The sequence below is a fragment of the Indicator indicator genome, chromosome 29 (assembly GCF_027791375.1).
Source record: "Indicator indicator isolate 239-I01 chromosome 29, UM_Iind_1.1, whole genome shotgun sequence".
In the NCBI taxonomy this organism is placed as follows: Eukaryota; Metazoa; Chordata; class Aves; order Piciformes; family Indicatoridae; genus Indicator; species Indicator indicator.
The window spans coordinates 12,717,637-12,742,456 of NC_072038.1; the positions used below are offsets into that span (position 1 = coordinate 12,717,637).

At 49.9% G+C, this 24,820-nt stretch overlaps 1 protein-coding gene across 2 annotated transcripts; it reads left to right on the plus strand.

Moving 5' to 3' along the window:
* The first annotated feature begins 385 nt into the window (after positions 1-385).
* Positions 386-22,869, plus strand: MBTD1 (mbt domain containing 1). 2 transcript variants are annotated; one of them, XM_054393677.1, is made up of 16 exons: positions 386-403; positions 5,612-5,813; positions 6,770-6,909; positions 7,724-7,838; positions 7,929-8,011; positions 12,783-12,900; positions 13,402-13,536; positions 14,006-14,094; positions 15,466-15,700; positions 16,653-16,708; positions 16,944-17,048; positions 17,832-17,979; positions 20,275-20,357; positions 20,782-21,016; positions 21,614-21,691; positions 22,649-22,869. In XM_054393677.1, exons 2-16 carry the CDS (start codon positions 5,660-5,662, stop codon positions 22,765-22,767), a joined length of 1,893 nt encoding a protein of 630 aa, XP_054249652.1. In that variant the 5' UTR covers positions 386-403; positions 5,612-5,659; the 3' UTR covers positions 22,768-22,869. The 2 variants fall into 2 exon arrangements, with proteins under 2 accessions (XP_054249652.1, XP_054249653.1); XM_054393678.1 differs by lacking the exon at positions 386-403 and having other exon boundaries at positions 5,621-5,813; positions 6,770-6,903.
* The last annotated feature ends 1,951 nt before the right edge of the window (positions 22,870-24,820 follow it).

Sequence of the window (24,820 nt, forward strand, 5' to 3'; positions counted from 1 at the left end):
GTGTTGGAGACTTGGGGTTGGTGGTGTGTTTGGGGGGGTTGTGTTGAACTTGTGGGGGTGTTTGCCTCTTGCAGATGTTCCTGTAGGGGCTTTGTAGAAGCACAATGGAGTTTGTAGCAGATGTTGGTTTTGCTGGGCACTTGGCTGTTTCAGGTGTTAATCATCACCCCCTGTCCAGAACTGCCTGCTAATTTGATATATTTTTTTGTGAAAGAGTCTCCCCTCTTGTGTGAAACCCCCTGGGAAAGAGGCTATGGACAAAACCATTGGCAAACAGCAGAAACTGGCTTCAGACAAAATGCTGTCAGACATAGCAAATGAGGAGACAGGAAAACACGTTTCTGTAATTTTCCAGCAGAAATTTTGCTTCTAATAGGAGTGGAAAGTACATTCCCAGAGAGAGGTGAGTTGCTTCTGTACAAAAGTAAGTGTGGCTGGTTCTGATTTCCAGGAATCCCAAGATGTTTGGCTTTGGGTTTCCCTGTTTGTTTGTTTCTAATGAAAGCTGAAAGCATGTTTTCTTTAAATTGGTACCACCTTTTGAGTTTCTTTTTTTGTCTTGCTCTGAGGCACAATTAGACTGCAGCCCCACAGAGCCAAGCAGGCATTGCTGTACCACATTCTTTTGGCCAGCTTACATTCAGAAGAGTTGCAATAAATTAGTCCCATCCTCTCATTTCCTTAATGCTGACATCCAGAGCTAAAACTGAGCTTGAAGCATTAAACATTAATGAGCTTCTGAAAACAAAAGCTGTGCCTCACATTGAATACCACTTGGAAATGCACAGGCTGTGAGGAGATGTGATTCAAGCTCTTGCCACAGACCCTTGGCTTGGAGGTTGTGCTGACCTCCTTGGTGATCTTGGCCTCCAATACCATCTGCCTGTCCTTCTGTCCTGTTTCAGGGGGTTTCCAGCCTGTCTGTAGAGGTGCTGCTCAGCCTTTGTTAAGCCACAGCTCTTGCACTCTCAGCTCTGAGTGGCTGCCTTTGGAAATTCAGTTGGCTCAGGAGCAACAGCAGCCATTTGGAAGCTTTTCTGTGACTGTTTTGGACCTTCCTGCTTTGGCCGGGGTGGCTTACTTGGGGCCACTTTGTTGCACTTTTGTCACTTAATGGGATATTTTCTGTAGCAAGTTTTCACCTTCAAAATGCTTTCTCATGAGTTTGGCCAACACTTGAGCACAGCCCTCATCAAGACCCTAAAGCAATTTCCTGAGTGAGCATTTGATGTCTAATTAACACGAAATGGTTTTATTTGGTATTTTGGCCCTGCATTGTTCTCTGTTCAGGACCGATTTTTTTATGCTGCAGGAGGAGTTCCTGGTGCTCCCAGACTGCATGCTGTCATGTGCTGACCAGGTTCAAGCAGATATGTCTATGGGGCTATGTTGGGAGCCAGAAATGAGCTCCTCTCCGTCTTTGTTCAGTTGCTTTCCTGCTCTCACCGGTTTCCTTAAGCCTATTCTTTTGTCCTACCATTTGCCTTCTGTAATGGTTAATTAGGAGTATTTCTTCAAAACACATTGTTGCCAAGTATTTGCAGGGAGGAGAGAGGGAGAACAGGAAAATGTGAAGCTGGGCAGCGTAAGAAAGCAGTTCTTAAGAGTTCCTTTCCCCACCCATCCCTTCAATAAAGAAAAGTATGCAAGAAAAGCCCCAAGCAAACCAGCGCAGGGGCTTCTTTGCCAGCCCTGCTTCCCACAGGCTTGGGATTGCTCTGAAGATCTTCCCTGTCAGGAACCAGTAATCTCATTAGGAAAATAAGCCTGAAAGTCTGTCCTGTCCTTTTGTTTGTGCATTGCTCTTGCTTCATGTGCTAGGAGACTCCCTGTTAGTGCTGGAGTTACTTAAGCTGCTGCTCTTGTGGTATGAAGCAGCTGCTAGGTTCTGCCCTTTGTAGTGAGCAGGCTCCTGCTCAAAGCATACTTTGCAGAGAGGCAGGATGCAGTTCCCTCATTTGTTAGCAGGTGAAGAGCACTAATCTGTTTCAGCTTTGAGGACAAGGCAACCTTCTCAGTGTGAATTTTAGTGCTAAATCCAGCTTCTAAGGGTAGGCAAGTTTTTTTCCCTGTGTGCCTGTGTTACAAAACATGGATTGGGTTTTCCAGGGCTGGCATTGTTAGACTGAGGCACTACTGCTGGGAGCCTGAAAGCCCTTTGGAGGGAAGGACTGGGCTCTCATGGACAGTGTCTCAGTGCAGTGGGGACACCTTGCAGGGTGATAAGCTGTTCTTTGAGGCTCCCATCCCATAGCTGCCATGGTTGTGCAGCATGGTTGTGCATGGTTGTGCTTCTCTGTCAGACAAGATTTGCTGGTCAGCTCATGGCACACTGCTGCTCATGGCTGGCAGGAGACTGGCAGGGATTGCAGGCTGCTGCTGTAACTGAGGCAGCTGCTTCATCTTGGTTGTGGCTCTGCTTCAGGCATATCTTGTCCTTTTTGTGAGGATGCCAGTATTGACCTTTGAGTGCAGAGCTGTGCCCTGGGTTTTGTCTGTCTCAAATGCTGGAGGTCCTGTTCTTTTGCAGACTCCATCCAAGCTCTGCAGGAAGGGTTGTTGGAGATTGCCTGTGTTGTTCACTGCTTTCTACAAGTCCTGTGTTTCAACATGGGTTCAAAAGAACCTTTTTGGTGTTTATTATCAAAACATAAATGTTTTGATCTGCTCCAGCAGAATTCCAGCACAGGTATTTGCATACCAATCTTCCCTAATTCCACTGCCTTCTGACACAAGGTGCTTGGTAGAATTTTTGTTGCACCGCTCTTACCTTTTCCACATCTCACAAAACATATTTTGAGCCAGATAAGAACTACAAATTACAGAAAGTCCTGCATAGATTATCTGGCAAAAAGCATCCTCTGGCAAAAGGCTGGAGAAAAATGTTACCAAACCTCCAGAATGCTTTGAAAAGCAGAAGCAAAACATAACCTGAACTGGGACTGCTTGGCCCAAGATGAAGTAAATGCAAAGGTGAGCCCTGACACTCATTTTGACAGTGCAGTTCAACTTAGCAGCAAGTTTGCTTCTTAGGAACTTACACTGTGCTGAAGAAAGATTTTCATAGTAGAGGGCCCAGCTTTCCATCTAGGAAGTAAAAATGTTTTCTTTCTCAGCTCTGGATATTTTGGCAAAGAGGGCTTGGCAGTAATATTGAGGTTCTAAATATATGTGATGCAAAAGAAGAATAAGAGCCAACTGTGCTATTGTGGGAGCTGTGATTGTGATCTTGCTCCATGCTTCAGCCTGCCTGGAGCAGCCTGGCTTCCCTTCTGTGCCACTGAGCCTTCAGCTTGCCTCCACCTACCCTCCCAGTAGGGGCAGTGCTGGGGACAATGCTGGCTGTAGCGTTGCTCTGCCATAGCACCGGGAGCTGGAGGGACTGGCAGTGGGCTGCACATCTGCCCTCTGAGTGCCACAGCGCTTCAGCCCTCAGCCAGCAAAGCCTGGGCAAAGCAGAGCTCTCCCAGGGCTACCTTCTCTTGGCCTCCACTGAAGGTAGAGTCCCCTTTCTGTGGGATGAGGCCTTGATCTCCTGGGGAAATCAGATCAGCTGACTTGGGGAGGATGAGAGAATGAGGAAGGAGATCTGCCCATGTGCTCTGCACTACCACTGAGACCTGCCCAGTGTTCTGGTGGCATTGGTGGCAGTGTTCAGTCCAGTACCACATTTTGTCTTAGCAGAGACTGTCAGGGGCAGGCACAGCTGGGGAGGCAGTGAGGAGCTGCTGAGATCCTGAGGAGTTGACTGCTCTGGGTGTTCTGTTGCTTGCTGGCAGTGTTGGCAGAGCGCTGTATCCATGGCAACGTTGTGCTCAGCTCCTGCCTGGCTCTGCACACACGTGCACACACAAACAAGCACTGCTTGGGCCCCTCCTGCCTGCTGGCACCGGGGGTGGCACACAGGGAAGGCTCAGCAGTGCAGCCAAGGCTCAGGCTCCTCTGAGAGCTGTGCTGTTACCCTGGCTGCTGCAGGCAGATGGCAGTTCCTTCAGGGAGCTGCAAGTTCTGCCCTGTCCTGAGTTTTGATGGGCTTTGAGATAGTTTCAGATTGCTGGCTGAGGAATGAGTGTCTGATGAGTGTCAGCCTGGCTTTGAGGCTGCTTTCTGTCAGAGCTGCTTTAAGGCATTCCCATCTGTTTACCTTCCTGCATTCCCTCTTGTACCGACTGCCTTTTGTTTGTTGGGCTTTTTCTGTTGGATGCTAGGATGGGGTCAGTGTGGAAAGCAGTTTTCCCTTGTAACTGTGAGGAAATCCTTCCGCAATAGGCTTTAGTCAGACTATAAAGGGGATCAGAGGATATTTTAATAAGGGGGTAGCATGGCAGGAAAATGCTCGGATGAAAGCCAGCAGGGAAGATGTTCAGACTCACACTCTCTAGGAAAGGGATTTGGGGAATTACTGTGATGAAATCTTAAAGCCACAACTCCAAATGCAACTTCAGAAGGAAGTCTGATTGTGTCTTGTTGTTATTATTTATTACTGGGTTTCAGTCTGCAATGACTGCAGTAAAATTAGCTCTTGGAGGAGGAAGTAGAGGCAAAGGCTTTATTAATGCTTTCTCTGTGCTTTTGGCTGCACTCCCTTCTCCTAACTTCTGCTTTTGCTAGAGGTTTTTCCTTTGTCCTCTCTCTATCTGCTTTTCCTCTCAAACAGCAGAGACTGTTAAGGGAAATGGAAATACTTGGAAATGATTTAATTTTTGTTGTAGTTCAATGAAGGCAGCTCACGTGGGAGTAGCCTTGTTTCAGCACAGCTGAGCAAGGCATTAGTAAAGTGGAAGTTGTCAGTGCTAAAGCCATGCACTGGGTGTCAGTCAGCCAGCAGCCAGCACTGCATCTGTGCTGGAAGTATAATGGCTTTGGAAACTGCTCCCAAAGTACAGTGATCTGACCTCAGGGCTTTGGTTTTAGGAAAACTTATGTAACAAGTTTGTGTGTGACAGTGGCAAATTAGTCACCTTTCTATCTTTCAGCATTCACACAGCCCCATTGCCATAGTAACTGAGCTCCTCATCACTGCTAATGGATTAATCCTCAGAGCATCCCTGGGAGGTGGAGAGGTGTTCCTGACGCACACGTGGGGCTCTGAATCCCAGCAAGCCAGGGGCTTTATTGATAGCCCCAGGAGTCAAGGAGAGCAGAGGGATGCTGTCAGCTCTGCTGCTCTGCCAGCAGTGCCCTCTTGGCTGAACTGGCTTTTCTCTGCCCAGCTTCCTCAGCTGAATGAATCTCAGTGCAGCTGACTGCATCCATCTGGAATGTGCTCATTTGCATCTAAGATCTGTGGCTGTCGTTACTCAGCACATCAGGTTTAATGAACTCTGGAGGTACCAAGCAAAAGCAGTGCATGGGCTGCTGCTGTGCATTCAGCTGGTCAGGAAAGATTTTGAACTCCTGTGCACCCCAGTATCAAAAATTGACTGCTTGTGGTTGCAGCAAGAGCCAGTGGCAATACCTGGCTCGTGCCTCTGTGCCAATGGAGCAGGCTCTTAGTTCATCTGCTTTGGAGGGCTGACTTTGAAACTTTTTAAGCTTGAGCTTGAAATCCTTGGGTTCAGGATGCTGAGCTGTTCTCTGGGGGTGGTGGTGGTGGTGTTCTTGCTTTCAGAGAGAGCAAACTTCGTGAGCAGAAAGAAGAAGCTGCGACTCGTCCGGGATGTTTGACGGCTATGATAGTTGTAGTGAGGACACCAGCAGCAGCTCCAGCTCAGATGAGAGTGAAGAGGAGGTTGCTCCTTTGCCATCCAGCCTCCCCATTATAAAGAACAATGGACAGGTCTATACGTACCCAGATGGCAAGTCTGGCATGGGTAAGTACCATGGAGCCTGCAGGGGTTGGGCCCTGATGCGCTTCAGCCTGTGCCGTGGGTCCTGAAGGTGGACCAGAACTGCTGAAGGACTGGGGCTGGTTTGTTTGGGAGGGAGCAGCTGTTTAGGTTTTGCTAAACTGAAATGCAAAAGGTTTGAATCCTGCTGTCAGGATTGTGTGGGAGCATCCACCCTCCCTTCAGCTGTGTGCTGTGTAGGTAGCTGTGCAGGTGTCTGTCTGTGTGTTCTCACAGACGTGGTTCTTGTCCCCTGAGGGACATGCAGTGTGTGCTCTGTGCCTGGGCATGTGCTCTTCCTTTCCTGGATTACATAGAAAATGTATTCAGATGTTTCTACCTCTCCGAAGAAAGCTTCATGGGTGCTGCTGTATGAAGTGTGCAAAGCTCTTTGGGTAGAATCTTAGTATTGTCTCATTGACCCAAATTGGTTGCAAGCCCTTATTCCTCATGGAACAGCTCTGTGGGTGATGCTGTCAGCCTCTGCAGCACCTGTTTCCAGCTTAGAAGATCATATTGGTGGGCTGGAGTCCTTTAGGTGTGCTGATGTGTGATTCCAAACGAGATCTGGTGTTATCTCAGGTCAGAAGTATTCCACATATAGGGGAAATGCAGACTGGCAAGCCCAGAGTCAGAGCAGGTTTCCCTGAGAGCCAGGAGCACTCCCAGCTTGGTGTTAGCTGCTGTAGCTGGACCCTTCGCTTCCACCGGGGGTGACATGAGCAGGGAGCAGGGAGCAGAGAGGCAGCCCCATTTCAGCCATGACTTGGAGGTTCTTTGTGTCTCACTGCCACTGGTGCTGATACTTGTCTCCAGGCTCAAGGCCCAAGAAGGTGTTTGGTGGTGCCACATGTGGGAGCTTCCTTACGTAGCCTTTGTTCTGCAGCTTCCCTGAGGTCTCTGTTGCACTCCTGACCCTGGTCCTTCCCTCTCTCCTGCAGCCACCTGTGAGATGTGTGGGATGGTTGGTGTCCGGGACGCCTTCTACTCCAAAACCAAACGCTTCTGCAGCGTCTCCTGCTCCAGGAGCTACTCCTCCAACTCCAAGAAGGCCAGCATTCTGGCCAGGCTTCAGGTAGCGGTACAGACACCTGTTTCTTTATCTACTTCTTGTCTCTGTGTGTCCACCTTGCACGATGCCTTCAGGTAATGTGTGAAGGAACCTTTCACCTAAGGGACTTTGTGAGCCAGAACTCCAGACTGCATCAGTAAGGACCAAACTGCCTTGCTCAGAGAGCAAATCACAGAGTGTGCAAGCTTCTGGTTCAGTTCTGATGCAGTGGCCTCTGCAAGAAGCAGATCGGGGAAATCTCCACTCTCCATCTGTAGTGCCCTGAAATTGCATGGCCTCTCCTGGCAAGGTGCTTCCTGGCTTTAGAGCCTGTCAAAGGTTAGAATTGCTGTGCTGTGGCTTGGTTTGGAAGGGTTTCCTAATTAGAGAGGCTTGCAAAGTGGGGCTTGGTCTGTTCACCTTCAGTATCAGCTCCCAAATCACAAAGGGGCATTTGTGCCATCCAAGCAGAGGTACAGAGAGCTGCACAAGCATCATCACACCTGGCTGAGGTGGACTGCAGCAAAAGCCAGGAGATTGCACTGGTGTGAGTGGGGCCACAAGCTATGAGCTGCTGGTAAAAGCTATCTGTTTTGCAGGTAAAGCACAAAGTCTGTGGTGCTGCTCCAGGTGGAATGCCAGCACAAAAGGCATCTTTCGGACATTCTTTGCTGCTGGTTTTTTACTTTATTTAATATTATGTGTGGGTTTGTGAAACTTGGTCACCCTTGGTGCTGTGGTGGTCTGATTTCAGTCAAATGTGGCAGAGAGATGCTACAGACCTATGGTACTTTCCTGATGGGAGTTTGGGATGACTTTATTTACTGGGGTGTTTGTGTTGTAGGGGAAACCTCCGACCAAGAAAGCTAAAGTCCTGCAGAAACAACCACTGGTGGCTAAGTTAGCAGCTTATGCTCAGTACCAAGCAACCCTGCAAAACCAGGCAAAGACTAAAGCAGGTAATGGCACAGCAACAGACTGAACTCCTTGGTATTCAAGACGTGGGGCTCACTAGCAGCTTCCTAAACCAAATCACTTTCTCTTAGCAGCTGTCCCTGTGGAAGGTTTCAGCTGGGGTAACTACATCAACAGCAATAGCTTCACAGCAGCTCCTGTCACCTGCTTTAGACACGTGAGTACTGCCCAGGACCTGCTCTCCTCTGTGTGTGCAGGACAGAGGCAGTGCTGTGCTGCTGCCTCCGCTCAGCTTGGCCAAGCATTCCAATTCAAATCTGGTTTGTGGCCTGGGTCTATGAAACTTGTCAGCTGTGTGAGTGTGACTGCTATCAGCTGGCTGTGCTTGGGGTTATCTGCCCTGTAAGCTCTTGTGGACACTCAGTTCCTCTCACCATGAATGGTGCCAAACAATGAACAAGGCACAAGGAAGGCTCTGCAGCACTTGGGAAGTTCCCTTTCTCATATTCAAAGGGCAGGATCATCAAAAGCACCAAACCAACCAGCTCAGTATGAGAAGGAGCTCTGAGAGGCTGTTTAGACTGAGCCAGGCTTGCTCCAGAGTGCTGAACCTGTCTCTAGGTTACATGTTTGCATTGAACTGAGGATTCTTTTCCTTAGTGTTCAGTCAGATTCTCCCTGTCAGTAGTGCAGAAATAGAGGAAAAGTGAGGCTTAATCCCAAGAGGTTGTCTTTCTTTGTACCAGGGTTACAAAGCTTTCACAGTCCTCAGTCGCTGCAATGTAATTAGAGTCAGAAAAATATTTACCAGCATGTGTCTTTAATGTGCTTATTCAGTTCCAGTCCTTAGCTCTGGTTAAATTCCCATCACTAGGTCTTGTGTAAGATCCTGTTAGTGCTTTCTGTCTCTTAAGCACAAACTTTGTGACAGAAAGTGCTTTCTCAGCTGTCTCTGTACATGTGGGAAGTGTTCCATCTCCTTACAAAAGCTTTCTTTTGCTTAGAGTTATCTGATGAAAATTGCAATCAAAACAAACATTTGTTTGGTGGGAGTCCTCCCCAAGGGGAAGGAGAAGGCTGTTTTCTGTCCAGCTCTGGGATTCATGCTGAGCCCTGTCAGCTCATAACTCAGCAGGAGCTGAGGGCTGTTGGCAGTTGGCACTCTCTGAATAGCATCCTTCATGCTCACGGGCCTTGAGTGCTGCCCAGACAGAGCCTTGCATCAGCACAGCTTCGTGACTCTGTATGGAACTCCACAGCTAAGGGAGCAAGCTGGCACTCTGCTGTCAGTTCTGTAGGTGCTGGAAGAAGGGATTTCAGGAGTGTGTACCAGAGCTGCTGCTAGGGTGGCTGTGCTGCTCTGACAGCACAAACTGTGGTGCACAGCATCCTTGGCTAGGAAGCAGCTGCAGCAGCCAGCTCACTTGGGAGCTCTGCTGGAACTTCCCATGCCAAGAGGAGCTGCATCTTCTTTCTTGCTGATTCATTCCTAGGGCTGCACTGGACCCCAGGCACCATCCCAACCTTCATCCTTCACCTCAAGCACTCCCACAGGCTGCATGGCAACAGCTCTGCTAAGCCTGAATGTTGCTTCCTTTCTGTCCCCCCTTTTCCTTGTTCAGAGAGGTAAAATTCAACTCCTGCAGTCTCCTGGGGAGACTTCTGCTCCTGGTGGATGTCAGTGTTACAGGAGTGTGATCTGCAGTTAGTGTTGCTGTAGTTATTTCTGAAAAATCCACTGCTTAAATCAGTCAGGCTCTGAAAAGGCCTCAGTGCCCCTGCTAGGTGCTTCCCCCTCTGTCACTCTTAAGAGCAGCACTCTGTGTCTGTCCAGAGAGGTTATTGCTCCTGGGAACTGCACTGCTTTGGTGTGCAGCAGTTTGTGCTGGCTGATGTCTGTCTACTAGCTGTAGTATGGCTGCCACACACACCTGTGAGAAAGAACATCTGAGGCTTGTTCTGGCCAAACAGAAGTGTTGCACTGACAGCAAAATCATGAGACATCTGCCCTTAGGTTTGTCACTAGGTAAAATCTGCATCTGGCTGTGCCGGGTGGGTCTGTGTGGGTATCTGGCAGGGAGCATTGGGACCAATCACAAAGAAACTGAGGGAATGAGAAGGTCTAGGATTTAGCTCTTTGATTGTGTTTTTATAACCTGGCATGCTTCAGTATTCCAGGTCTGATGTGATTTTCTGTCTTCCAGCTGAGTTTTTGTCCTGAACTGTTTTCATTCTCTTGGTCTCTCTTGCTGTTGGCTGCATTGCTGCAGGGAGCGTTCCCAGATGGCACAGGAGGTGGCAGTGCTTGCCTTGGAACTGCTCATTTTAGCCCCTTCTGGACATTGGCTTCTCTGGCATTGCCTTTTGTGGGGGGACTGCTCATGCACTAGGGCTCAGCATAGGAGCTGGTAGCATCACACTGCCATCAAAGTCCTGATTCCAGCTGCAGGTCCTAGGCCCTGGCGGTGTAGCTGCCATCCTGAAGCTGTGGGAGCTGCAGAAGTCAGGAGAGCCCTGAGCTCCTCTAACCCAGGAGGCGTGTGCCCAGCTCAGTGTGGGGACACTTAGCTTATAAGGGCTGCTGTCAAACAGGACCTTCCTGACTGAACCTTACCTTGCAGAGAAGCAGCTGCTGCTCACAGATAACCCTCCCTAGCCATGTCCTGGAGCAGGAAGCAGTGAACCAGCTCTTCCTTGTTGGGGAGTGACATGAAGTGGATCTCTCCGCCCCAGACCCAAGAGGTACATTTGTTCTTACCTGTCCATGATGGTTCTGCTAGTTCTCACTGTGCCAGTCCAGGCTCCAGTTACCCTTCAACCAGCAGCCAAACCAGGCCTAATGCTTGCAGAGTGCTTGCAGGGTTTCCCAGAGCACTGTGCAAATGTTGGGTGATGCAGCAGACGGAGGAGAAGAGCTGAAGGCAGGTGACTGTTACAGCCCTGCTCAACTCAGAACCTCCCCAGGGAGGGTACAAGGAGATGGCTCAATGCTCAGGTGTGCTGGGAGCCCTCAGGACAGCCACCTTCTCTGGCACTGCAGTAGTGATGCTACACAGGATGGCCTCCTTCTGGAGGGTGAGCCATCTGGATTGGTGTAGGAGAACTAGCAGAGCCATTCTTTCCACAGACAAGGACAAATTTACCTTTCTGCTATTTTCCTCTATACCAATCCACATCTGGAATGCAGATTTGGAACATTTCTGCTCCTTGCTGTGAGGAGAGCTGTTGGGATGTACTTTTGTCTCTGAATCCACTGAGATGAGCAGGCAGTAAAGCACTGCAATGGGGTGCAGCTGAGTTATGAAACAATTCAGTGCTGCTGGTCTCTCATCTGTGTCTCTGTGCAAGGTGACAAGGTTCACTCCAGTGTGCGCTTGGGAAGGCTGATTTCTCCAATCAGTTCCCAAAGCCGCAGGTGTCAGTGTGGAGGTGACAGCAAAGGCGGAGCAGGACTTGACTGAGGAGCTGTAGCTGCATATTCTGTGGGTGAAACTAAGCCAGCATATTTCAAGTTGTGTTCTCTGTCTGCCTGATGGGTAGCCAAGAGCTCTGAGACTAGCTGGGTGTAGATGGGACAGAACATGCAGAGCAGGCTTCAGGAGCAGCAAGCTGGCAGCCCTGCAGCAGCTTGGGTTTTCCCTTAATAGTTAAAACTAGTTTTTAAGTTCTGCATGCCCAGCCTCCAAGATTTCTGCTAGTGAAGGGTGTCCCCTGTTAAGATGAGTTTGGCTTTTAGTGCTGCTAGCCAGTTGCCAGCAGAATTCCAGTATTGTGATTTGCAGTCATCCAGGATTCATCCAGATTTCTTCCCTTGTGGCTCTCGGCCAGGGTTCTGTGAAGCTGGAGGCAATGCCTGCTGGATTTGTGTTTGCAGAGAGCTTGGTAAGTGAGAGACAGGCTTAGAGCAATGGCTGCCCACTGCAGGACAGGTCTGGAGGATCTCTTCGTCTGTCCCTGTGGTCTCTGGATGCTCTCTGAACTAAGAATTCCTTATTCTCAGAACACCTTAGAATTGCTCTGGTGGTGTTCTAAAACACCCCAAAGCTGAATCTTCCCTTTCTTGGTAGACCAAAGCTTAGTATGGGCTGTGTCCCTTTTATTTCCTTAGCAGTGTAACTTCAGCTGAGTGACTTGTGAGGCTTTGGCTTCTTCAGCACTGTGCATTTCTGGTGGCTCTGCAGCACCAGCCTTGCCTGCCTGTTCCTGGTGCTCTGCTCAACAAAGTGTTCTCCCTGAGAGAGCAAACTGAAGGTCATTTCTACCTCTGGCTTCCCCAGGCCCCTAGCAGTTCAACAAGCATGGCTTTGATTACCAAGACAGGAGGCTGAGCCTCAGGACAGTGTGGGGCACCTTGCTGTGCACCTCCCTCTGAGAGCCATGAAGAAGGTGCCTCTCAGCCTCCTGTTCCTCCTGCTTGCTTGAAGAAATTCTCCCTTGCAGGCGATGTGCAAGCCTGTTCTTCTGAGGGGCTATGAGCCAGTGGGTGACAGACCCCTTCATGAGTCACAGGAGTAGATCCAAGGCAGAGCTTGGGCATTTTTCAGGAGTGTTTTTAGTTGGTAGAGTTGAGAGGTTTCAGTGTCAGTGGTACAGGGGTGGATTTCCAGGTCCACAATTAATCCTCTTGCAAGTGGAGTTGCAGAGGAATTGCAGCATTCCCACTAAAATCAGAAGCCTGCACCCAACTGAAAGTCAGCAGAGCACAGCTGGCCTGTGAGTGTGTGTGACTGGTGCTTGTGCTTCCCAGAGCATGGGGCTTGGAATCCTACAGCCTGTGGGAGACAGTAACAACTGGGGCCAGAGTAACAACAACAACTGGTGCCCTGCACAGCTGCCTCGGGCCAAAGCCAGGCACAGAGAGAATGCTGATGTCTTGTCATGGGTAGTGATGGGTTTGTCTCTCTAAGTCACTCACAAAACCCAGGTAGGACAAAAAGTAATTCTTGTCTGTGGTGAACTGGTGCTTTTCCCCCCACTTTAAATGCCAGGCACCCATGGGGACCTGCTGGGGTGACATCTCGGAAGGAGTGCGAGTGGAGGTTCCAAACACTGACTGCAGCCTGCCTACCAAAGTCTTCTGGATAGCTGGGATTGTGAAACTAGCAGGTAAAGAGATTCAAGTGGCAGCTCCTGGAAACAACCAAGGGGACTGAAGGGAGCTGGTCATTTAGGCAGTGGGCACCTGGGCAATGTGATGTTGTCAGAGCTGTGCACAGAGGCAATGTTGTAGCACTTCAGTGACAGTTGAGAGTGCCTGAGACACATCACTGATTGTGGGTCAAAGTGAAAATGACAAGGTCACAGTGCCAAGATGTGCAAAGCAGCTGCTATGGATAATCAGTGGTAACCTCCTCCCCAAAGCCTGCAGGGGGTTGTAGTTCAGGAATTTCAGTGGCAGTGTGACCTACCTGGGAGCACACAGACCTTTATCTGAGTGTTCTGTGCTGTAACCACCTGCAGAAATGTGCCCTGAGAATAATGGCCTGTGGAAAATTATGGTCTTGAAAGCCCAGTGGAACCTGCCTCCTGCCTGCTGAAGAAATGGGAATCTGTGGGTTACAATCTTGTTTAATGTTTGTCTTTTCTCCCTGGATTGCTTTCTTTCAGGCTACAATGCCCTGCTGAGATATGAAGGCTTTGAAAATGATTCAAGTCTTGACTTCTGGTGCAACGTTTGTGGGTCTGACATCCACCCAGTTGGTTGGTGTGCAACCAGTGGGAAGCCCCTGGTCCCTCCTCGAAGTATGTAACCGGTGGCCTTGCTGATTGCTATCAAAGTCTGTCTGTATTGAACTGCATCTGATACTTGCCCTGAGAGCAAAGTGGTTTTTACCATAGCAACTCTGTCAGCAGTTAGGAATAAATCCTTTTAGCGTTTGGAAGGATAAGGACTTGACTGGGTGCTGAAAGTGCTTTCGGAGTAGCCCAGCTGGTGCAGCTGTGAGGCAAGGTGGAGGCAGGTGGCTGGTCAGTGCTGTGGACATGCACTGCTTTGGTTTGTAGCTGGTCAGTGCCCTCTCTGCCCTAGCAAACCCCTACCCTTAGCCCCAAGTAGCATTCATTCTCTAAAGAGCTTTTTGTCATTGTTGTCATCCAGGATTTTTAGCAGTCACCTGGGATCTCTGCTTTACGTGTTCCAAACTCTCATACTGTCTCTAATGGACACAATTACAAATCAGAGGCTGATTTTTTTCCCCTTCATTTGCAACAGCCATCCAACACAAATACGCAAACTGGAAAGCTTTTCTAGTGAAACGACTCACTGGTGCCAAAACACTTCCTCCTGACTTTTCTCAGAAGGTAAGGCTGATGCAATGTCAATCATGTTCTTTAAAGCAGGTTGCAGCAGTGTGCAGGGATGAAGTGCCTTGAAGTGGCACACTAGCTCCTCCTGCCCTGGCCATGGTACTGTGGTTTCTCCTCTCAAACAGTTTCCCTTGGAGTCTCTTCTCCATGTATGTGCACTCTTGCCATTGTCTGTGTGGCAGACTCTTTCCTCCAGCAGAGGCATTTTCTGTACAGCTGGCTAATCTGTGTTAATTCTGAAGCACCCCAATTCAGAACAGTCCCAAGAAGCTGCCCTGTGGTATGAAAGAAAAATGAAACCTGATTCTCCTACTGCAGGAAAGGTTTTTTGTCATGCTCTACTTCAAGAAATTGCCACAGAGGTGTTACTGTAGCACAAACCCAGACACAGCAAATAGACCCTCGGGAGCGTTCCTGCTGTGCCTTCCTGCTGCACTAGGGGGTTGTGCTGGGTTTGAGCCTTGTCTTGGTGGCAGCTGCCCCTGCAGCGTGCTGTGGATGTGCTTCCAGCTGCTGTGCCGTGGTGCCTGGCTTCCAGCAGGAACCCGAGGCTTGCTTGTTGGCTTGCACTGCAGCCAGGGGTAGAGAAACCACAAACAATAGAGTTTCTGCAGTCAGTCATTTCTGTCTACAAATCTAGTTTGGCTGGGAGCCAAATTAAACAACCTGGCAAGATCTCAGCTCTTTGGGGAGTTCCTAGTGTCAAGTGAGAGGCAGTGGTGGCAGTGGACTGTCACTAGGCAGAGGTACAGCTCTTCCCATTCTCTTCCTTTCTTTTGGGGATGTTATGAAGAAATAGTTGTGAGTAAACCAGCTTTAATTGTCTTGAAGGTGTTTTTTTTCCCATGCGTTTTATGATAAGCTGTTGTCATCCTGTTCCTCAAGTGTGTTTTGAGTGGATGGCAAAGAACAAACCAATCTTGATCCAACTGAAGAAACTTTCCTTAAGTCAATGGACAGCTGCTGTGAGCTGTGTGAGAATCATGAGGGGCTCTGCTCGATGCGGTTAAAGCATCAGGTTGCTCAGGGAGGTGGTGGAAGCCTCATCCCTGGAGGTTTTTGAGGCCAGGCTGGATGTGGCTCTGAGCAACCTGATCAAGTGTGAGGTGTCCCTGCCCATGGCAGTGGGGTTGGAACTGGGTGATCCTTGAGGTCCCTTCCAGCCTTGACAATTCTATGATTCTAAAGCACTGCAGGACCCCTTCTGCATAGTTCTCTGGACCCCTTCGCTCTCCCCTGCTGTGCTTTGCAGGTTGGTTAAGCAGAGCCTGAGCTCAGAGCGCAGTGAGCTGCGTTGCAGCAGCCAGAAGGTGCCCAAGGGAGGGCAGAGTGTGCTCACAGCAGGCTTTCCCCTGTCGCTCCAAGGTGTCGGAGAGCATGCAGTACCCCTTCAAGACGTCCATGAGGGTGGAGGTGGTGGACAAGACGCACCTGTGCCGCACCAGGGTGGCCGTGGTGGACAGCGTGATCGGGGGCCGCCTGCGGCTGGTGTACGAGGAGAGTGAGGACAAGAGCGACGACTTCTGGTGCCACATGTACAGCCCTCTGATCCACCACGTCGGCTGGTCCCGCGCCATCGGACACCGCTTCAAGCGCGCTGGTGAGCCGCCGGCCTGCAGGGGGTGCTGTGGCCGGCGCCGGGGGCAGCCCTGCTGGCGCCGGGGGCAACTGATGAACTCAGTTACAGGAGTGATCTTTACAGACGCGTGGAGAGGAGCTCAGGCTTGAGAAGGTTCTCCAGCAGTAGGACGAGGGGCAGTGGTTTGGAACTGGACTGGGTGGGTTTAGGTTAGACATCAGGAAGAAGTTCTGCACAGTGAGGGTGGGGAGACGCTGGAACAGGCTGCTCAGGGCTGTGGTGGAGGCCTCATCCCTGGAGACATTCAAAATCAGCCTTGATGTGTCCCTGGGCAGCCTGAGTTAGTGGGAGATGTCCCTGCTGCCTGCAGGGGGGTTGGACAAGATGACCTTTGAGGGTCCCTTCCAACCAATGCAATCTGTGACTTTTACCAATTCTGTAGCATTCAGGAGTTTGTTACCAGTAAAATTTGTGTATTGTGCAGCATTGGAGAAACAAAAATAAATTCTAGATTAATCTGCAGTGTGTCAGTACCTGGGAAGAGTCACTGATGAGCAGTGGCTAACAACCTGCCTAGGCAGGAAGGCCTTGAGCTGCAACACCCAAGCATGGCACTTTTCCTGCTGGTGTCTGGAGTGGCACAGCCCTGCTTCACCAGCTCCTGATTTCTCCCTGTCAGTCTCCTGCACAATGCAGCAGGGACCAGTAGAATCTGTGTTGTATCTCTAACTTGCAAGCTGAATATTTGTATAGTGCCAGATTTCCCCCTTTCAGAGGGAACTGGGAGGTGGGCGGGGAAGGTGAAGTGGCAGAGGTATGTCAGGCAGAAGTCAGTGAGGAAAAGGGATGGGTAATACCCTCCAGATGTGGGTGGTGGTCTTGGGCCTCCCACAGTTCTGCTTGCAGTGTGCTGCTCAGAAGCTGTGGCTGCTTTGTAACACCTGTGAGTAACTTGTGCCATGATCCCTTGCAGACCTGACAAAGAAACAGGATGGACATTTTGATGCTCCCCCCCACTTGTTTCTGAAGGTGAGTTTGCTGGCAGCAGCAGTTGTGTTCTCAGTTTCTGGTGTGTGTAAGCCAGGCCTGAAGCTCTGCTGAAGCCTAACACAAGCATTTTACCTTTCTTACTGAATCATTTAGCTGATTTGGCCTCCCTGGCATGAGCAGAGCTGACAGAGGTGCTCTGGTCTGGTGCTCTGTCAGTGTGGGGCTGTTTTCTTCCAGGCTTGTTAGAGTCTGAGTTCCTGGTGCTGTTCTGTAGGTAAAAGAGGTGGACTTAGCTGGAGAATGGTTTAAAGAAGGAATGAAGTTGGAAGCTATAGACCCCTTAAACCTTTCAGCAATATGTGTGGCAACTATTAGAAAGGTAAGAAAATAAACCTGTGTCTGGGAAGGTAGCTGGGAATCCTCCTGTCCTCCACCTTTATGCAGGCTCAGAACCAAACTAAAGGCCAAGGGGAGCTGCTGGGGAGCATTAACTGCTCACATCGGTGGGCAGCAGTGTACTCAGTTCAGCTTTTCTTTGGGCTTCAGTCTCTGGAAATTCAGTCCTACTTTTAATTGGGATATAATATGTTGGTGAGATTAATTTGTGCTAATTACTCCCAGTGTTTGCAGCTATTCAAAGGCTGTTCAAAGCTCCTCTTGCTTCCTTGCAGAAGCCTGTGAAAAGATTTTAAGGCTGTGCTTCTTTCCTGGCTTGGCTGGAAGGGAGCCCATCCATGTAAAACCTCTTCTAACAGAGGAACAAAATGTACAGAGTAGCTTAGGGGAATTGCTCACCCCAGCAGTGAGCAGGGTGGTGATGAGTTTGAGTCTTACTCGTGATGTGCAGAATGTGCCTGCAAGCCAAAGAACAAACTGAACATAAAGCTGTAGAAGTGGAGCTGATGTTCATGAGAACCGAAGCAGGGCTCCAAGGCAGGAACTGCTCATCTCCTGACTCTGCAGCCTGCAAGGTGCTGTGTGCCAGCAGTGCACACCTGGAGACAGCTGTGATCTGGGGCTTGTTGTGATAACTGAATGTCCTTTCTCTGTGCTTCCATTGTTGTTGAGTCACTGTCACCCTTCCCAACCTGGCATGCTTTCTCTCTAGCCTCCTCACCCAGCTGAAGGTACTTAATGTCCAATTTTGTTTTTCTTTACAAAGGTTTTAGCAGATGGCTATCTTATGATTGGGATTGATGGCTCAGAAGCAGCAGATGGGTCTGATTGGTTTTGTTACCATGCCACTTCCCCTTCTATTTTCCCTGTTGGTTTCTGTGAAATTAACATGATTGAACTAACTCCACCCAGAGGTACATAAAGCATTCTGACCACCTTTTGCTTTCAGTATTTTCAGTGATATTGTATGTGCCATGTGCTTTGTTTCTTAGCTCAGGCTGCAAAAGTCATCTCACTTTTTAGCACTTGAGTCCCAAGTCTGAAGCAAAGACAGCAGCATAACTTCAAAATAACCTAAACCACAACAAATTCTCGTTTAGGAAAAGTCAATTTGATCATCTGAGTGATTCTCTGGCTAAAGCTTGCTTTTGCTGTGAGAACTGAGGATAGCCACCGAGCTGGGAGCTGTGGTAGTCACCCAAAGGCCTGCTGAGAAGGTGGCATTGCCACCAAAAGGGTCAACAAACACTGTCAAAGGGTCTCATGCTGGGATAGGTGTCAGCAGTGCCAGCTGATCTTGTGAGGAATGTGCACAGAGAGCATGAGCTTTGCCCTGGGGGCTGTGGGCTGCTCAGCCCTTCTGTGAGGAGAAGCCCCTGAGCTGCAGCAGTCTGTGCTGCCTTCACCTTCCCCCTGGCTGCTGCTGGGCTGCAGCCAGCTGTGTCCCAGCAGCCAGCCGTGGCTTGCTGTGGATTTTCCCCCGCCCTCATTCTTGCAGGCTTCTGCTTGTATTTATTGAACTCTTTTCCTGGGTGATAACCACAAAGGCAGTGTTATGCCACATGAAGAAAACCATTTCCTACCACTGCCATTATTGCACTCTAATGAGCCTGCAGGCAGTGCAGCTGGGCATGCTTGGTGGTGTTTGCAGTCAGTTCATGTAGTCCATTTATTGCCCGGAGACTCATGAGCATGATCAGCCCTCAAAGGTGCAGAGCAAGAGGGCTTGCAATGGGAAGGGTTTTGTGGGAGGAAGCAGCATGCAGATGAGTGCGCAGCCATCCACTGCCCATGGGGACGTGGAAGTGGTGAGACAGAATGGGGAAAACCTCCCTTCTGGGAGGAAACTTTTCCACTTGGCTCTTCAGAGATCACTTCCACAGCACTGTGTGAGCTCTGGGAACACACTGGTGATGGGCTGTGTTCCTCTGACCCTGGCAGCCTCACTCTCTGTGCGTTCTCCCCCTGATGGCAGTTCCTCCCTGACGCTGCTGTATCATCACTCAGGTCACAAATCCCTCCTGCAGTGGTTCAAAAGCCATTTCAGAGAGGAATTAGCAGGAGTACCACACAGAGCATGATCCAATGGGATCAGAGCTCCTGGGGGGGGTTGTTACTTTCCAAATTGGGGGCTTTCTTTGTTGTGCCTGCTGCAGCAGGGCCCAGGTGTCTGCTGTGTGTGCTGAGGAGCTAAGCAAAGGAGCTGGCTGCAGGTGCAGTGGTGTGGCAGAGCAAAGCAGGGAGACGCAGAGCTGCTGCCCTCATGAGCTGTTAGGTGTGCAGCCCCAGCTGTTGGTGCAGCTGTGATGTACCTGGCCTGAGCACTCTGCCAAAGTACACTGAGACATATGGAAAGCTTTCAGCTGTTGTGAAGTCATTGGATTTTGTGTTCACAAACCCATTCTTTACCAACATCTTCACCTCTTGCTGAAGTCAGCAGAAGATGAAGATGCTCAGATTGAGGATTGCCTTCTGGGCTGTGTTAGTCACCTGAGGCTGGCCCTGCCGTCCTGGCTCCTGGGTGCTCTCTAAGCCTGCTGAGATGAGATCCAGCAGTTCCCATAGCTCTCCAGCACTGTGTGCCACTACAAAGACATCTTCCAAGCTGTTACTGCTCCAGCTAGAAACTGAAGCTTGCTGGTAAAGCAGCTGGAGAAGGTTCCCAGACCAGTCCTGTGTGGTTTATGCATATTCAGTGGATGACCAACAGCTAAATACATTGGAGAGATTTTCTGCCTTTTCTAATAGCTTTTGAAACTGAAAAAGAAAAAAGAAAAATGCCCTCATTTTCCATATTCTTGCTTATTTCAGCCTGATGAAACATCCCTTCTTGTTCCTAACACCTGGAGTGTTGCAGCAGTGGAGCTCTTCCCCACAGGACAGACACTGCTAGTGCTCAATGCCATGATCCATTCTGGGGCTTTGTAGAGACAAAGGATCTGTGCGGGCAGAGCCTCGAGTATGAATGATTGATCTTGGCATGCAGTGGCACTTGCTGTGTCGTCCAGAGCTTCATTCACCTCCTTTGGTGCAAGTGGGCAGTGTCCAGGTGGCTGGCTGCCCCCTTAGACCAAAGCTCAGGGAGTTTCTGATGTTAGTGTTTTGCCCCTTTGTTATCCTCTTGGCCACAACTCAGTGCCAGGAGATTGTTGTTGTTCTTAGCCTGAGGCCTGCAGTCCATGTATGAAAGTGTTGTTTAAACTTCACAGGTTATGCAAAACTCCCTTTTAAATGGTTTGACTACCTCAGGGAAACTGACTCCATAGCAGCACCTGTCAAGCTCTTCAACAAGGTAAGGAAGGGGCAGGTGTTTGTTCCAGCTGGGGCTTGGCCTCGCTCTGCCTCTCTGTCTGCATGCCCCACGGGGAGAGCCATTTCTGCACTGAGAGAGAGAGGCCAGGGCTTGGCACAGGCTGCCCAGGGAGGGGGCAGTTTTCAGGAGAGGTGTGGCCATGGTGACCTTAGGCTGACAGCTGGACTCGATCTTAGAGGTCTCTTCCAACCCAGACAATTGAGTGATGTCATGAACACAGCTGTGCAGATCTGGGAGAGCAGAGGCTGTCAGGAATGAGAACCATTGGAGTGCTTCTGAGGTGCCAAAGCTGCAGGAAGCTTCAGAGATGTTCTCTGATGTCTGCCTGCCTGGCACTGGCCCAAGCACTCATTTCAACCTTCCTGATGAACACTTCCCCTCTGCTGGCTGGCTGCTCCTGCAGGAGGTTCCCAACCACGGGTTCCACGTGGGGATGAAGCTGGAGGCCGTGGACCTGATGGAGCCGCGGCTGGTGTGCGTGGCCACGGTGACACGGATCATCCACCGCCTGCTGCGCATCCACTTCGACGGCTGGGAGGAGGAGTACGATCAGTGGGTGGACTGCGAGTCCCCAGACCTCTACCCGGTGGGCTGGTGCCAGCTAACTGGGTACCAGCTGCAGCCTCCAGCACCACAGTGTGAGTCTTGCTCTGTAAGCCCTTGCTCACTGCTCCCTACTGGTTCCTGGGGCTGATTTTTATCTCCATGTTCAGCTACCAGAACAAATTCCTGCCCGTACTCAGAGGGATGCAGTTCTGCTCTCTTCCACCTCGACCTCTGAAGCACTTCTGGGTGTTTCTGAGGCTGTTTAGCTATTGTAGTACCAGAGGATACTGGTTTAATCCAAGGAGAGCCTGGTGCTTAGCTTGTAGGCTCTGGATGGGATCACTGAGAGCTAGCACTGCCTCACTGGAGCCGAGGGAGCTCAGCCTGTGCATTGCTGGTCATGTGCAGAGGGTGTCTGTGAGAAGAGCTCAGTGCACTGAGGCACTGCCAGACCAGTCTATCATCATTGCTAACTGTGTTTGCAGAGCTGCTGGCTGTGCAGAGGCAGCATTAGTAGCTGCTGCTGGCAGTTCAGTGGGAGGCTTTCCCTGGGAGAGGTGCTCTGCCTTCATCCACTCACTGAGGGGGAATCCTCTGGCTGTGCAGCTGCTCTGACACATCCTGAAGGCTTTTTTCAAAGGACTAAACTTTAGGTTTGAATCCTAATTTGATTTTGTTTGCTTTTGCAGCCTCAAGAGACAGCCAATCAAGTTCATCCAAACAGAAGAAGAAAGCTAAATCACAGCAGTACAAAGGACACAAGAAAAGTGGGTGACAAAGTGGTGCTTGCACTTGTCCTGTTGGTCTGAGTTTGTGGCCTCTCCCTAAGCCCCAGTTCTAGTTGGAGATGTGACATACCCTGAAGAGGAAATTCCCCTTACCTAGTGTCATAAGGAGGAGATTGGTTCTGGTGGAGTGTGTTCTGCTCACTAACCTGAAGGGCACAGAGCAGGACCCTCTGCTGGGTTCTTCTGTTTACTTAGTGCTACGAAATCCATTTCATCATCCAAAGGGGATGAGGGACCAAGGTCAGGAAAAGTTAGAGCTGGCTGCCTCCTACATGCTTATTTGTCATAGATGGTGGCAGCAGAAGTGCTGAGGCACAGGAAATATTGGTAAGGAATTGGCTTCTGGAGCCTCTCATTGTTCAGCACTCCAAAATAAACAGAGCCTTAAAGAAGGGTTCAGTCAGAGCTGAGCAGTGCAGGGCTCTCATGGTAAGGTCACTACAGCTCAGTTACTTACCTTCACCTGGAGTCTTTTCAGCGCAGAGGGGTCTTGGCTCCCTGTGTTCCCACAGCACAATCCAGATGCCTTGGAGTCATTCTGCTGCTGTCAGGGTGCAGATCCCTAACATGGTGCTTTACCTCCTGACTGGCTCTGTTGAGAAGCCAGCAGCAGAACTGTGCAGAGTGAGCCCTGCTGTGATGGGGTCAGGTCAAGAGGAGACAGTCAGGCTCCCTGTGCCACTGCAGAAACTCCTCCAGCAGCAGAGCCCGCAGGGAGCACTGTTTAAGGGGCAGCTTCCCAAGCACTGCACCCAGCCCTGATGGGTTCTCAGCAGCAGAGCCAGCTGGGGTCAGTCTCTCTGGAACAAGTGATAGGACAAGAGGAGACAGCCTTCCCCAGAAGGGTTCTCAAGCCCTGGAACAGGCTGCCCAGTGCAGTGGTGAAGTCCCTGCTTGGGATTTTGCAGCTCTTCAATGTTGATCTTTCCCTTCCAGTGATGTCCCTGCAGCTGAAGGAGGAGTTGCTGGATGGGGAGGAGTATGGCTTCTTCCAGGGAGCATCCGACCAGGAGAGCAACGGCTCTGCCAGTTACTACATCAAGCAGGAGCCCTGAGGCAGCAGGGAGGAGCAGGGGCAGAGTGTTGGTGATGGGAGCAGAGCCTCTCTCCAGGACTGGCTGGCTCTGTCCCTCCTGGGCTGGGGCAGTTGTGCTGCTGTCCCTGGGGCACTCTGCTGACTGCAGCCAGGGCAGGCTCGGTTCAGACTTTTTATGGAAGGGAGGGGAAACTATTTTAGTGAAAAAAGATTTTTTCAATTTATTACAGACAAAAATGGACACTTTTGTGTTGTATTTGAAGCTTTTGAAAGAATTTTGTAATATTTTCCAGTTCAGATTTATTGTGCATTGTTAACTAGAACTGAAATTCTAATTTTTTGGTAAGATTAAAGTTTAATCAGCATGGTGGTGGGAAGCAGCTGGAGGAGGGCAGGGCTGCAACTCCAAATGAAGCTTATGGGTACAAGTTGGGAGACTTCTAGACTCTTGTCAGCTGCACTGGTCATGTCTCTGGTTTTTACTGGCAGAAGGCGGCTTTCAAGCCCTAATTTGGAGGCATCAATTGTTTGTGGCAGATAGTCCTGGACAGCTCTACTCAGTGAGTAGCCCCAGTGGCAGTGGAGCCGTTGCCCAGGGAACGCTGGGACTCTGGGAGATGTTCTTTAGTTTCAAATACTTTGGGTATGTGGGAGATTTTTTTTTTTTTAAAGGTTCCTTAGGGTCTGATTCAGTGCCCATCAACATCAGTAGCCTTGCATCCATTGACCACAGCAGGCAGTGTACTGGGACTGTAAAGCTCTTGTCTGTACATCCATGTCTGTAGTCTTGGAGCACTTCAGCAGATGTTTACAGAGCCCTCTGCCAAACTGGAACTTCAGACACCTCCTCCTTTGGAGGGTCTCAGCTATGACTTTTGACTGAAGAGGAAGCTTAGTAACTCAAGCCTTGGGAGTGGGAAGCAGCTTCTGAGTGTTCTTCTGATTTGTTTTTTTTCCATTCATAAGGACCCAGCTATTCCCTTCCCATCTGAATGACTTACTTGTGAAGGTTCAAAGCTGATGTTCCATGGTTTCAGGTGAGCCAAAAGGAGCCATAGATGGAGGGTTAACACTGAGTTCAGTTCTGCACAGCTGCAGTGGTGCCATGTGTGGAGGCTGAGACTCAAACCAGCCTGTAAGTCACACTAGAGGAGGATTCCTGACCTGGATTTGTTCATTGCCTGGAATCCTTCAGTCTCAGCAGCCCATTAGCCCCACCTGCTTCACTGTCCAGATTTTGGAAGGCCAGGCTGTGTGGAAGGGTACAGTGACTGCCAGGGAAGTGGGAAAGATTTTGGTGTCAGCTCATAGTCACCTGGATGTTCTCTTTCCAAACTTGAAATCTCTGTAGGTGTGTGAATGATCTGGGCCATGGAGTTGCTCAGCAAGAGGGTGAAGGAGCCCTGCAGAGCTGTGACTGAACAACTGCACCAAGAGCTTCAGCTTTTCCCAGTGAGGTTCATTAACTAAACTCTCAGGAATTCACCACGTGTTCTAGAAGTGCTTCTGGGGCTCAGCAGGTCCCCACCAGAGCAGTACAATGAGCAGTGACTCCTGACCATCAGTTAGGGCTTCATCACAGCTGTGACCCTCTGTGTTCCTGCAGCCTGAGACATGCTTTAAGGGCACCACCCCCCAGAGCCCCAGAAGACCTTTTTTGTACATTGTTGTCTGAGCTTCAAACAGTGCATAGAAAGTTGAAAACCAGCAACTTGAGTCTTTTCTAACTCCTGCTCTACCTTTGGGTACGTGGTGTGGGTGATATGCACAGGTTTACCTCATTCTATGCAAGAGGGGTTTGTTGTGTAAGGTTTTGTATTTGCTACTGGAAGTCAGCAGTGTCCTGTGTAGTGTAGGAATGTCTGCAACTCTCTTCTCCCTTATTGCTAAAGTTCCTTAGACAGTGACCCCTTGTTAACAAAAGCTTCTGGTTTTCAGACTGTAGGGATCTGTAATTTCAGGTGGCAAAGACATTGTAGCTCTCTGGAATAGCCATAAAAAGGACTCTTGTCAGGCTTGGGAGACTTCAGATACTTCCTCTGGGATTCTGACCCACCCATGATGTTTCTTCT

Bases quoted from the DNA above. Each gene is read 5' to 3' on its own strand.
- MBTD1 (XM_054393677.1), top strand. From the start codon at position 5,660: ATGTTTGACGGCTATGATAGTTGTAGTGAGGACACCAGCAGCAGCTCC. The intron at 5,814-6,769 runs GTAAGTACCATG...TCTCTCCTGCAG, and splicing joins AGATGGCAAGTCTGGCATGG to CCACCTGTGAGATGTGTGGG. The intron at 17,980-20,274 runs GTACATAAAGCA...TAAACTTCACAG, and splicing joins TGAACTAACTCCACCCAGAG to GTTATGCAAAACTCCCTTTT.